Source organism: Chelonoidis abingdonii, chromosome 24 (assembly GCF_003597395.2).
Source record: "Chelonoidis abingdonii isolate Lonesome George chromosome 24, CheloAbing_2.0, whole genome shotgun sequence".
Taxonomy (NCBI): Eukaryota; Metazoa; Chordata; order Testudines; family Testudinidae; genus Chelonoidis; species Chelonoidis abingdonii.
In genome coordinates, this window is record NC_133792.1 from 763,822 (window position 1) to 776,593 (window position 12,772).

The following is a 12,772-nucleotide window of genomic DNA, read 5'->3' on the forward strand; positions in this document are numbered from 1 at the left end:
GATTATTGTTAAACAGATACCTACCAAGCAACACACACACTGTTGCTTTTATTTTGCATGTGGGATGATGCTGCTGAGAACCAAGACTTAAGAACAAGAAACCGTCTGGGATTAGTCTACCGAATGTGAAATGATGCTGTCTGAGAGGTAGTGAGAAGAAGTGAATAGAATTGGAGGGATGACAGATTTTTGGATGCAAATGTGCTATAGAAGGGAGAAGTATTTATTATGCAGACTAGCTGTGACTCTTGACCAGAAGATGACTTTTAGATGAGATTAGCACAGTATGTTCATTTTTAAAGCTATGGAATCAAACTATATTTTTGTTATGTGAAATCCAGCTATACCAGTGTGGGTTTGTTCCGTACAATTGTGTTAACAAGTCTACAGTTAGGTGGCCCAAGTGCCAAGTTTCTGACTGTTACAAAATGTTAATACTGTAAATGAGGATGTTTAGTGCAGCTATTAAAAAGACATTCCCTTTCTCGAAGAGTTCACTGCCTGACTGACAATGATCAAAACAGCACCCCGAGAACATCATCTGGAAGAAAGGGATGCAAAAGGTAACTCAGGCCAGGTCTACACTACGAGATTAAATCGATTTAGATACGCAATTTCAGCTACGAGAATAGCGTAGCTGAAATCGAATATCTAAAATCGATTTACTCACCCGTCTTCACCGGCAGGATCGATCCGCACGGCTCGCTGTGTCGAATGCAGAAGTCCGGTCGTCTAGCTGGAGTTTCCGGAATCGATCTAAGCACGCTCTGGGATCGAGATATCGCGTCCAGACCAGACGCGATATTTCGATCCCCGAGCAATCGATTTTAACCGCGCCCAATCGGCGCGTAGTCTAGACGTGCCTGTCTAGTATAACATTGTTCAGTTTCTAACAGAGATTTGCTGTTGGGGAAACTTCCCCTTTCTCCATCCCTGCTAATAAGTTACTATCCCTTTCTACTGCCCAAAAAATCCAATTTTAAAATCTGAGTAACCCCCCTATCTGCGCACCATAGCTGTCTAGTGGGTTACTGAAAGTGCCATACACTGATAGTGATCCTCCTCAGAGGGTGAACATTCTCTCACCAAGCAGCTAGCTCAACTCTGTCTGTAGCTTCCATGATGAAGATTTAACAGTCTAACTCTATATTTGACTGGCTCCTATAATATTCAGCCTTTTAGTTCTTTGCCTCCTCATCCTATAAGTTGCTGTATAGCCTGTGATGGCTTTGTCTTCCAAGAGCTGCAGCATTTTCGGAATCCTACTGTCCTTAGTGCATTGAATTAGTATCAGTTAAATTCAATGACACTATTCTTGTCCGGCGTAGAAGGATTTTTGCCTTTAATATAATTTGAAAGGACTTTAATACTTTTTCATTGGCAATGTCAGTGACTTTTAAGAAGCTTGTAGCACATTTGGAGAGCTAGTGAAAGCTTTGCTAGTGTTCACAGAATGTGCTCGCATCTTACATAATTTGCTAGACTGGAAAGAGCTTTGTATTGTTTTGCTTTATACAAAAACCATTGATGATCCATAACATACGTCCACCCATGCAGGCATTTTCAGGAAGGGGAGGGGGGGGGGGGGGGGGAGGAGGGGGGGGGTTGGGAGGGACCGAGGGGGGGTGGGTGGGTGGGCCGGGGGGGATGGGAGGGGAGTGCGCAGGGGAGGGCGGGGGGTAGATGTGAAAACTGAAAAAACATTCTAGAGCTTAACATGCATTTCCAGGATTCTTGTGCTTCAGAACTCCCTGAGTGGAGACGGGTGATTTGGATTTTTTTTTAATGTTACTGTGCTATTCTGAAAATATTGTTTCATGGTTGAACCCAAACAAAAGTGTTCCAAAACTTTTGCTGAATTCAAAAATTCCAATTTTGGGCATTCTGACATGCAAAGGAGTAAGCATCCGATTCATAAAATGGCCAGGGCATGACGAATAACTCCAAGCTATAACTTTAGCCTAACCTGTGTTGGAAGTGTTGTTCCCAATGCTAACTAATTGGGTCTGATCTAACAATGATGAGATGTGGGAGGGTCAATCTGGGCTTGCCCCCAGAATGTGTGAACGTCACCTTCTCCAATAGGGGCAGCAGCAAGCCTGAATGTGGGAAGCCTCTCATTGACACAATTGTAGGATACCTCCCAAGGATACATTGTCAGGCTGGCCTAGCAGGTATACCCCTGCATCTCGTGTGCTACTCGCTTTAGCGTGACAGCTTGCCTATTGAAGGAAACGCCTTCGTGAGCCTACACATGTGATAACTGGTAATTGCCACCGAGGCTAGCTGACTACTAATTTGGCTCAAAGCCATTTTTTCTCTGTGCTGCTGCCTAGATCCTGCTCTGGCAGTAGGCAGTGCGGTGGAAAGATGTAATATCTGGGTATAGACTAGCCACACTCAGAAGACAATGGCAAGAGCCAGCAAGTGGACAGTCAGTCAGCCCTGGAAGTAATTGCAGTCCAGAATTGCTAGGGGATACATTTGGAGCGGACCATCCGTGGACTGCAGGGAGAGCAAGAACAAAGGAGAGCCAAGGCAGGGAGATCTGGGGCCAGAGGGCTGCAGGACTCGGTAGAGGGACAGGATAGGGGACAGAGGAGAGAAGTAATAATGGTGGGTCCCCCAAAAGACACACATAACACAGGTGGTTGGGTCACTTTAGTAAAAAGTTTGGGAACTACTGGATTCAGCTATCAGAAGGAGTAGCCATGTTAGGTCTGGATCTGTAAAAAAAGCAGCAAAGAATCCTGTGGCACCTTATAGACTAACAGACGTTTTGGAGCATGAGCTTTCGTGGGTGAATATCCACTTCGTCAGATGCATGTATTCACCCACGAAAGCTCATGCTCCAAAACATCTGTTAGTCTATATGGTGCCACAGGATTCTTTGCTGCTTTTACCGGATTCAGGGTACTTACCTGGGTTCTGTTCCTCTCTCTGCCTGTTGTGGAGAAGAAATTTGAATTTGGATGTCCCACATTGCAGGAGGATGCCCTAGCCAGAAGACTAAGGGATATTCTGGTATTGGGCTTTCTCAATCTCTCCTGTTAAAACTGTTCTGCTTTTTATAAATAAGAAGTCACTGGTGCAGGGACTTAAAAGTTTGATCTCCCAAAACTTAGGTGTGCATCTAACCCATCAGGCTATAGTCATTCTGTCTTTCCCTGGCTCGGTGACTATTCATTCTCGTGCAACAAACTACTAATTTCATCAGAGTAAGATCCCACTATTTTCATGAAATTAAAATAGGCAGTTGATGGAAAAACATCTCAGATCTAGAAAGCCAGATGCCCTCTGAAAAAGACTGGATTAGAACTTGCTGCAGTGGGCACTAGTTAAGTGCTCCTGCCTACTCAACCTTCCTCAAGCTCCTTTGCCTTTTTAAAAATAGAAATATAAAAGCTTAGGCACCCAGTTTTCATCATAAGTGAGACGCTGGCAAAGAGTACATGGGAGGAGGAGTAGCTCAGTGGTTTGAGCATTGGCCTGCTAAACCCAGGGTTGTGAGGTCAGTTCCTGAGGGGGCTCACTTAGGGATCTGGGGCAAAATCAGTACTCACTACTGATAGTGGAAGCAGGGGGCCAGACACAATGACCTTTCAGGATCCCTTCCAGCTCTATGAGATAGGTATATCTCCATATATTTAAATTTATTTACTTATATTTATTTAAAGTGGTTTTCCTCTCCACACAAGAGGACATAGGAACTACATCCTGGTGCTTAATCAATATTTTACATTTGCCAAGCCTTGTACAAACAAGCCACAACTAGACATTGGGAGTGAAAGGTTCCCCAGCCATAAAACTGCACAAAGTGTTAATTTTTTTATAGCAAACTTGCTATGGGACCTTGAGCAGAGCTAGGAATTCCTGCTTTCTAACACTTTGTCCATTAAACAATGAAACATCTTGATTTATTACTCCTGCTCATGTCATTGTATATACCCTATTTACACATAATAAAATGAGAAAAACAAAAAGGTACTTTAATATTAAATCAATTTTTAAAATTCTTAGGATAGACATACTGGTAGCTCAGATAACTTGGGAAGATGAATAGCTGCTAGTAGTGCCTGTTGTGGTTGTGTGAGATAATGACAAAGTTAATTTGATTCTTACACAAGAGCCTTTAAAAAGTGCAATGCTCTGACATTCAGTTGCCTGACTCAGGAGCAGGCCTCAGTTGTACATAAATACTAGGGATATTGATTGCATCCAAAAGAAAGTTGCCTTAAAACTGGGAATAGCCTCAGACTAGTTACATGTTTAGGTTTAACAGGACAGTCCCCACTCTTTGAGACAGCTCAGGCCAAGGATTCCTATCATTTTTTCATAAGTTTCCCCTTGCTCTTATGCAATACTCCATTTTATATAGGATTGATCTTTGGTGACTTAAGACCAGGAAGATGGGAATTGCCCCAGGTACTTACTGGTTGGCTTAATACCCTGAAGGATGAGTGCTTGTATCCCGAACTCATCTAACAATGGAAGCAGATGGGTGACTGCTTTTGACCACAGGTGAGGCCCAGGCAATTGCTGGTTATATTCAATACTCTGCTCTCACCCATTTGTGAGTTACAAATCTGGTTACCTTTTAAAAAAGTTTGAGATATCTAAAAGTTACACAAGCTAAGTCAGTAGGATCTTCCTTTAATAGGTACTGAAAAAGGGAAGGATGCATTTCCTTCTATAGCTGAAATCTCCACATTCAACATTTTATCAGATTTAAAAACAATATTTTTATAAGTTTCCTGTGTTGCTGCAGATACTTTCCAGGGAAAGCTATAATATTCTTTGCTTCTTAACGTACATAGTTCTTGGGAAACAACTGGAAGAGCTTGCCTTCTTGAGTAGGTTCATATCCATATTTCTCAAGGTTATGGGGGTCAAAAGTTCCTCCTTTAATATCTTTCTCAATCTGTGGGGCAACAACATCCATGAAAAGCTGTTTGGCTGTCAGTGGTGGTTCTGTCCCTTTAGGGGTCTTATAGGAAACATACGGCTTGAGCTTAAACCCTGTCAAATTCGGAACCACAAATTCAGGGACCATTTCCTTAATTTTGATAAATTTCCCACCTAAGGTGACATAACCCGACTTCCTGGCTCCTCTGCCTTTGTTATGGCTTCTGGGTCCACGTTTGCTGGTAAATTCAGCCATTCTGTCTGCACCTCGGACCAGGCCTCGAGCAAGGTTGGTAAGCAATCCCATGCTGCATATCTGTAAGAGGAAAAAAAAGTCCCGTAAGAAAAGGGTATGAACAATTGTTCTTTGCATGGCAGTTCAGGTAGGGACTCTGACCGACGCTTCACTGGGTTAGGGAAGAGCCCATGAGCTCACAGCACGTGCTTCGTGTTCCCCGCAGCCTCTGAGAACGGGAGCTCCGCTCTCAGCCCCAGCCGCCTCAGAGCGGACCCCGAGCACGGCCCGGGGGCACTTTCCGGGCACGGCTCTACGGGAGCCTCGGGCCGTTTCTCTCACAGCAGCGGCGCCTCAGGGGCCTGCCTGCTCCAGGCGCAGCTGGGGACAAGGCCGCCGGGCTCGGCAGGCGCCTCCGGCCTGGGGGCGCCCAAACCGCGGGCGGGCAGGGCTGCTGCGGGTCCCTCAACAGGCCGCCGGGACTGACCCGGCCCTAACGGGGCCCTGAGACGAGAGACCCTCACATGTTCCGGCCGCAGCACCTCGCCGCTCACTCGCCCGCGGCGCAGCTGCCAACCAACCCGCGGCCGCTGTAGCTGCACGTGGCAATGCTCGGGCCAATCAGCGCGCAGAGTCTGGCAGGCGCTTGGACTGAGGGGGGACGAAACGTCATTGCGTAGCGCGTGCGTACACGGCGTGTCTTCCTGGAGGGTCCGTGTCTTGCGTGACCTCTGCACTGACGTTTAACCCCTGACCTCATTTGCAGGGTCCCCCCGTTTCCCGCCTCCTGGAGCCACTCGGTGAGTCGCGTCGTCCCCTGGCGGCTCCAGGCACCGGCCTTCTCCCCTGTGAGCGGCGTCTGGCTGGGGGCCTGCCCGAGGGCCGGACAGCGAGCACCCCGTCTTCGGCTCAGCCCCCAGTGTCTCCGTCTTAGCGGTGCTGAGGCCTGGCCCCCCACTCGACTCGCTTCTGCTGAGGTTCCCCGTACCCCCGAAGTCACTGTCGAGCCTGGGTGGGCGCTCAGTGCAGCGGGACTGAAATTGTTTGGCCCCTCTCCCAGTGCCTGGCTGCCCTAAAGTTTCATTACGGTCTTGTGCCAGTGCTGGCCATGGCTGGAGAAGGGGAGGACAGCCACACGGATACTTGAGGGAGCCCCCTGTTCACTCACTTTGCTTCTGAAAAGAGTCAGGTTTCTTGCTGTGTGTCTCATCTTGGATGCAGGGTTATTATAGTGAACTCTGGCTATCATAGGAGCCGCACTACTCTGACCTGCTCAAAGGTTTGGTCGGGGTAGAGTGAGAACTATTATTGCTGTTTGCAGTGTAGTTTTCGTTGTGTTGGTCCTAGGACATTAGAGAGACCAGGTAGGTGGGGTAATATATTTTATTGGACCAGCTTCTGTTGGTGTGAGATAGAAACTTTTGAGCTTGCACAGAGATCTTTGTCAGGTCTGGGAAAGGTGCTTGGTGTGTTTGAGTACCTTTCTCCAACCCAAAGCAGATCTTTGTGTAAGCTTAAAAGCTTATCTTGTTCACCAACAGAAGTGGGTCCAATAAAAGATATTACCACATCCACATTGTGTGTCTAATTATTATTGTTATTAATTTATATTGCAGTAGCTGTTAAAGACCACAGTCAGGATTGAGCATTGTGCTCAGTGCTGTACAAACATGAGATGGAGTCTTCACCTTAGAGAGGTCTCAGTCTAAAGTACAGAGATTTACCTGCTTTCTTAATTTAATTTGATTTAACTGTTTACACATAATGAATATTCCCATTGATTGTGCCGCAATAGTCCTTCAATGTGACTACTCATAATGCAAAAAATTAAGTCTTCGGAAGATTAGGGCCTAAATAGATAGGAAAAAAACATAAACAAAATGTCAAACTACATTGTGAATCAATTTCCCTCCCCCTCAGCTTTTCAAAATTGTCATGAAAGTGTACCAGCCCAGGCACAAAATCTGCTTACCTACCCTTTATGATGTTAACAATGAAAGGAAAAGGATTTTTTAAAAATAAAACTCACTAGCCTTTTAAGTGAATAAACAATACCTTTTAAGCAAAGATGCTGCATTACAAAATGTCCTTCATTTTGACAGCTATAGTTTACTGCAGTGGTTTTCAACCTTTTTTCATTTGTGGACCCCTAACAAATTTTACATGGTGGTGTGGACCCCTTTGGAAATCTTAGACCTGGTCTCGACCCTGGAGGTCTGCAAACCACAGGTTGAAAATCACTGGTTTAATGCTCTACTTAGGATACTTCGTAATGTACTAGTAAATGTAACATGGTGTATTCTGTCAAAATCAAATAGAATCATGAATTCACGTTTAAAGTAATACGAAATCCTATACATCCATTATCCTAATAGGGAATGGTTCCTCGTGTTTAAATGAGACATGCATGATAGGGTGAATATTGTGGAGTTTTTTCCTTCAGTTTTTTAAAAATTGAGTTTCATTTGATCTCTGTGTATTTAAATTTGTACAGTGGCGGAAATTTTTTTTTTCATAATTTTGAACAGAAAAACTAAGATTCATAAGACTCAGAATACAATATTATATGTTATACTTTTAATATTTTACTTTTTCATTGTGGAATATGGAATTATTTGCTAGAGATGCTGAAATAATTTAAAAATGTCCCTCAAGATATTTAATTAAACCTTTTTCTGTAAATAATGACTAAAAGGCACAATGTCAGCTTGAAATCTAATCTATTTAAAAGAGATATAAGAAATTTAGTTTAAGGCACTTGTTGCTGCCTTCGAGTCCCCATCCTAATTTCTGTGGTTTTATTTTTGTTTTGTTTAGCTTTTAATAAATTTGTCTTCCCTGGTGCTGTGTGAAAGACTGACCACAGAGGAAATTGACTAACTCTGTGGCTCATTAGATTAGCCACTGTTCTCTTCCCGAAAGACTGAGTTGAAGGTATTTTGTTGGGGTACAAAATAGAGCTGCTGTTTTTAAGGCTTTGGGAAGAATGTTAGGCTATGTCTACAATTTTGTCATTTGTCAGTGTGGAAAAAAACACACCTCTGACTGACATAAGTTTCACCAACAAAAGTGCTGGTCTGGACAGCGCTATGTTGGCAGGAGACGGCCTCATGCTGACATAGCTATCCCCACTCATTAGGGATGGTTTAATTATGCTGACGGGAGAGCTCTCTCCTGCCAGCATAGAGTGGCTACACAGGAGACCTTACAGTAATGCAGCTGCAGCAGTACAGCTGTGCTGCTGTAAGGTCTGTGGTGTAGACATAGTCTTAGTTTCATTTAATTACCAGTTGGGTAATTATGAACTGTGCTAAAAAAGCAATCATCCTGCAATGGGATAAGACAGGCTAATGTTCATTGCAGAAGCAGTATTTTTGTACTATGTAGTACTTTGAGGTTTTTTTGGGAAAAATACTATAAATTGTTTGCGTAAAGGCATTATGTAGGATATGACGACACTGTGTATTAGAACTTCCTGGGTAGACCTGGCTTCTGATCTGCAGTTCAGGTCTATGCTTTGAATTATGTTAAATATTGTGTCAGGTCTGGGTTTGCTAATGGTTCTACAAGTGGTAACACTATGGCTATGAAAGTATAAGGGAAAAGAAGCCTGTAACAGCTGATGGTCTTTGCCTGAAAACTGCATCATGTTAACAGTGGGGACCTTGCTGGAAAATGGTGTTTTTGTTTTGCTGATTCAATGGTACAGTTAGCTTGTTATGCCCACTGGTATATAAGGAAAGTGGATATAGCCCTCAAGGATTGAGAGAGCACACACTGGACTATAGGGTTTGGAGCAAAAAACAAAACCTAAGCATAGCCTTATGCTCTGGTGAGGTAAGCATAGGGGTAGTCAAGCTTGAAAAGAAGGCTTGGGCTGGGGTTTTAGTTGGAAGCAGTGGGTAAATACATTAAGACCTCAGGAGGGATGACTATTAATTTTGTAGCCTTGTATACGTTACAAAGCCTTGACTTCTCTGGGGAAAAAGATGTATTTTTCAATCTGTATTAAGCTAACCAATATTACAGTATTAAGGTTGACAAGGAAGTTGCAGTCTGAACCTGAGTTAGTTGTTTGAGGTGAACGCTGTAGGGTTTACCTTGAGCAGCTAACACAGATTAAAATTACAGCTACTTTATCCATAACTAGGATTTTAACATGGGTTAGCATAACACTAGTAAAACACATCTTTTTTCTCAGTGAAGATACAGGCCAAATGTTTAAAACAAATCTCATTGTAGCTAATAGCAATTCAGTTGCACTGGTCTTAGAAACAGTCGGAGCCCTTGCATGGAAGACTCTTTGACTCCAGCAGACATTTTCAATATTAGATCTGAGACTTTCTTAGAGCAGGTTTAATTAATTTGGTGGGATGGGGGTGCTGGCTTGTTTTCTGTTTGTGCTGTATATGAGACCCTTGATTAAAACCCATAAACACAGCTTGGTTACCATGTAGAGAGCTTCATAATTATCATTGTTGTACTAGAATATCAGAACAGCAAATCATCACTCTGTTTGCTTTATTTCTTCCTGTATTTTCTCTCAGGAAGAAAAAGGAAGATGGGGGAAAAAATGCAATATTTCTATTAACTTGCCTCCTAATGATAAATAAAGAAGCTTGGAGGGTTAGTTCTCAAACATTTTGCATTATGGTTGTTAACACTGACTGTGGGAATGGTAAATGTCACTTATTAACTAGGTTTTCTTCTCTCATTTATTCCCCCCCCCCCCCCCCCGAAAAAGAAATGGGTGATGAGGACAGCAACTCCAGCCTCGAGGTACAGTATGCTGGGTTTTTATATTTATACTCTGATTTATTCGAGCACTTATGGTGTTTCCAGAATCTGGAACTTAATTTGCCCAGTTTAGTAACATCTGGCTAATTTGTTAAAGAATACAAAAATATTGGCTTTAAATAAGAGCTGTTCCACATGTAAGATTGTTAGTTTTTTGTTTTTGCCCCTCCAAAATCTTAAAGATTGGTCCCAGCTTCGTCCAGTTGCATTTCTGATTTCCTCCAGCCTTCATTTTAGTCTAAGATATTACCAAAGTAACACGTTAGTTGCATGTAATATACTCCCACACTTCTTTGGTTGCCCTATAGCTTTTAGGTCCCGATCCTGCGTATGCTTATGGATGCGCTTAACTTTGCACAGGTGAGTTGTCCCATTCATTTCAATAATACAGCCACAGAGTGAAGAGCTGGAAAAAGGTAGAGTCCCGTGGCAGCTGTCTTTTACTATGGCTACACCTTGGTATACTAAAATATATGATTCAACAGAGCCTTAAGGCAAGGCTCTGTGTTGGGAATTACTTATTCCTAGGAAAAAATGATAAAACACATTAAATGCCCAAACATATGCCATACAAGCTTTATTCAGATCACAGTTTCAGCAATGAAAGCATAATCACGTAGAAACAAATGTACTTGAGAAGCCAGGATATCTGGTAATTTGAGAGGGAGCTGGTGGTAATAACAGCAAGACAAAGCTGTCTTTACTGGCGACATCCCAGATGGGACATGCACTCTCCGATGGTGATGCAAGGTAAAATTTGTTGTAAAATTAGTTGTCAAGATAGAATTGTTGATCTGCAGTCCCCGATGGGCCCATAGTCTGTTAGAACTTGAACCTCAAAGAACATTCAGGGCATGTTACCATATGAATTGTTATGATTTAGTAATTATTGGCAACAGAAGTTTGTGTATATTTGCCAGACATCTAAAGGGTATTGTCCTGGGAATTAAATCATCTGGACTAATTCCCACAGAAAAGAGACTAGTGGGAAAGAATAAGCAGGGATTTGTCTACCCACGAAACACAGCTCCCTCTTCCCCAGTCACTACAGTATCATTGGAAAGAGATCCCACTGCGAACAAAAGAGCACAAGTTGTGGTCGGAGAAGAATTTGGGAATGGAACTACTCTTTTTCTGTGCCTGTGTATAATGGGACACTGTTTCTTGAATTGCACTTAGCAATTTGAACTGTATCTTCCTAGGCTCTTTTTAAAAGTATTATGTAATCTTATTTCCTTAACATCACTTTTAAGGGCTTTCAGACTTTATGTAGGAGGTTCATAGACTCAGAGATTCCATTATTGTGATCATCTAGTCTGATCTCCTATATAACACAGGCCATAGAACTTTCTCCAGAATAATTCCTTTTGAGGTGAGATATCTTTGGCTCTTATATAAATTATTGTATCTAAAATTGGTTTGTTTTTCTGGTAAAAAATTGGAAAAATTGTGGCTTTGTGATGGCACAGAAAGTTAGCGTTTTAGGTGACCGCCCTCAAATCACAGCACTCATTTACTTCAAGTATATTGAGTGGTGTTGTGCATCTTGGAAACAATGTGTTCATACAAAATATTGGTACAGTTGTTAAAATATTAGGTCTTATTTTGAGAAAGCATGTTGTATATTTCTAAACTGGATAGCCTTAGTTACAGATTTCCTATCCTCTCGAAATGTATCTTCGGATTAGAAATAAAGAGCACCCAGCAGAAGCACAGTTTGTTAGTGGGACTGAGAGAATGCTACATTGGTTATGTTTGATTAAGTTTTGGAAAATAGATTTGTAACCATAAATGCTAGAAAGCTTTTTAAAAAGTTTTATTTATTTATTTTGTTTTTAGAAGAAAACTAAATGAGCTCTACAGAGGAACGGAGCCATTGTTGACTTAAAAAAATAACATTGTGGCATTCATGACAGTGACAAACAGCCAGCCATAATAATACTCTTTAGACCAGACTGAGCACTTATCTGAAGTTAGATGACAAAACATTTGATGTCTAAAACTTCACAGTCAACAGTTGTTTTATACTAACTACTGTATCAGTTCACATTTTGAAAGTTATCTTCACAACTAAAAGGGTTAGGCATATGCAACCTCAATTTTGTTTTTTAAAAAGCTTGTATTTTGCAGAATTTGAATCTCAGATTGTAAATTAATCACATGAAGTTCCTGATAGGTATATTGTACAGTTACACATATAGCAAATAAACAATTGAAATATTTTTAAAAATGTGAAATAGCTGGCGAAGTAAATAATCACAGCAAGGCATTGAAATATACATATGTGTGAATTTTTAAACTTCTGCAATGAATGAGTGGTCAGTTGTAAATGGACAAAATATTTCCGCCCCCCTTTGTGAAAAATCAGATTTTTATTTTGGGTTCTCCATATAAGTAGTTCTGAAAACAATCTAAGAATACTATGTGTTTCTACAACTAAAAAGTTAATTAACAAAGTAAGCTTTATAATGGAACATAGATTGCCACTCAATAGTTAATTATACAGAAACTCACTGAAAATCGTCCCAGTTAATGTTGTTTCGTTGTTACGTTGCTGATCAATTAGGGAACATGCTCATTTAAAGTTGTACAATGCTCCCTTCTAACGTTGTTTGGCAGCCGCCTGCTTTGTCCGCTGCTTGCAGGAAGAGCAGCCGATTGGAGCTAGCTGGTGGGGGCTTGGAACCAGGGTGGACCAGCAGCCCCCCACCAGCTCCCTGGTCCCCTAAGTTCCCTGTGCAGCAGGTGCCCATCAGGCTAGCAAATGCAGCTGTCCTTCCCCCCATTGCCATGTGCTGCTCTTGCCCTCTGCCTTGGAGCTGCTCCCCTACACTC

General features: G+C 42.3%; 2 protein-coding genes across 12 annotated transcripts in view; one reads left to right on the top strand and one right to left on the bottom strand.

The window, feature by feature from the left end:
- Window positions 1-3,968: 3,968 nt before the first annotated feature.
- On the bottom strand, window positions 3,969-5,735 carry MRPL41 (mitochondrial ribosomal protein L41). Of its 3 annotated transcripts, none has more exons than XM_032791960.2 (2): window positions 5,665-5,735; window positions 3,969-5,221 (listed from the first exon to the last, which is right to left on the bottom strand). In XM_032791960.2, exon 2 carries the CDS (start codon window positions 5,210-5,212, stop codon window positions 4,805-4,807), a length of 408 nt encoding a protein of 135 aa, XP_032647851.1. In that variant the 5' UTR covers window positions 5,213-5,221; window positions 5,665-5,735; the 3' UTR covers window positions 3,969-4,804. The 3 variants fall into 3 exon arrangements, with proteins under 3 accessions (XP_032647851.1, XP_032647852.1, XP_032647850.1); XM_032791961.2 differs by having other exon boundaries at window positions 5,683-5,706; XM_032791959.2 differs by having other exon boundaries at window positions 5,639-5,666.
- A 76-nt stretch (window positions 5,736-5,811) lies between these two features.
- Window positions 5,812-12,772, top strand: part of PNPLA7 (patatin like domain 7, lysophospholipase) — a 557,191-nt gene continuing 550,230 nt past the window's right edge. For 2 of the 9 annotated variants that reach the window (XM_075060490.1, XM_075060494.1), the window contains exons 1-2: window positions 5,812-5,940; window positions 9,885-9,919. In XM_075060490.1, the coding sequence (XP_074916591.1) occupies window positions 9,887-9,919 (33 nt within the window). In that variant the 5' untranslated portion in view covers window positions 5,812-5,940; window positions 9,885-9,886. Of the gene's footprint in view, window positions 5,941-9,401; window positions 9,920-12,772 lie in introns of those variants that run through there. The other 7 variants (XM_075060491.1, XM_075060492.1, XM_075060486.1 and 4 more) reach the window with 5 other exon arrangements.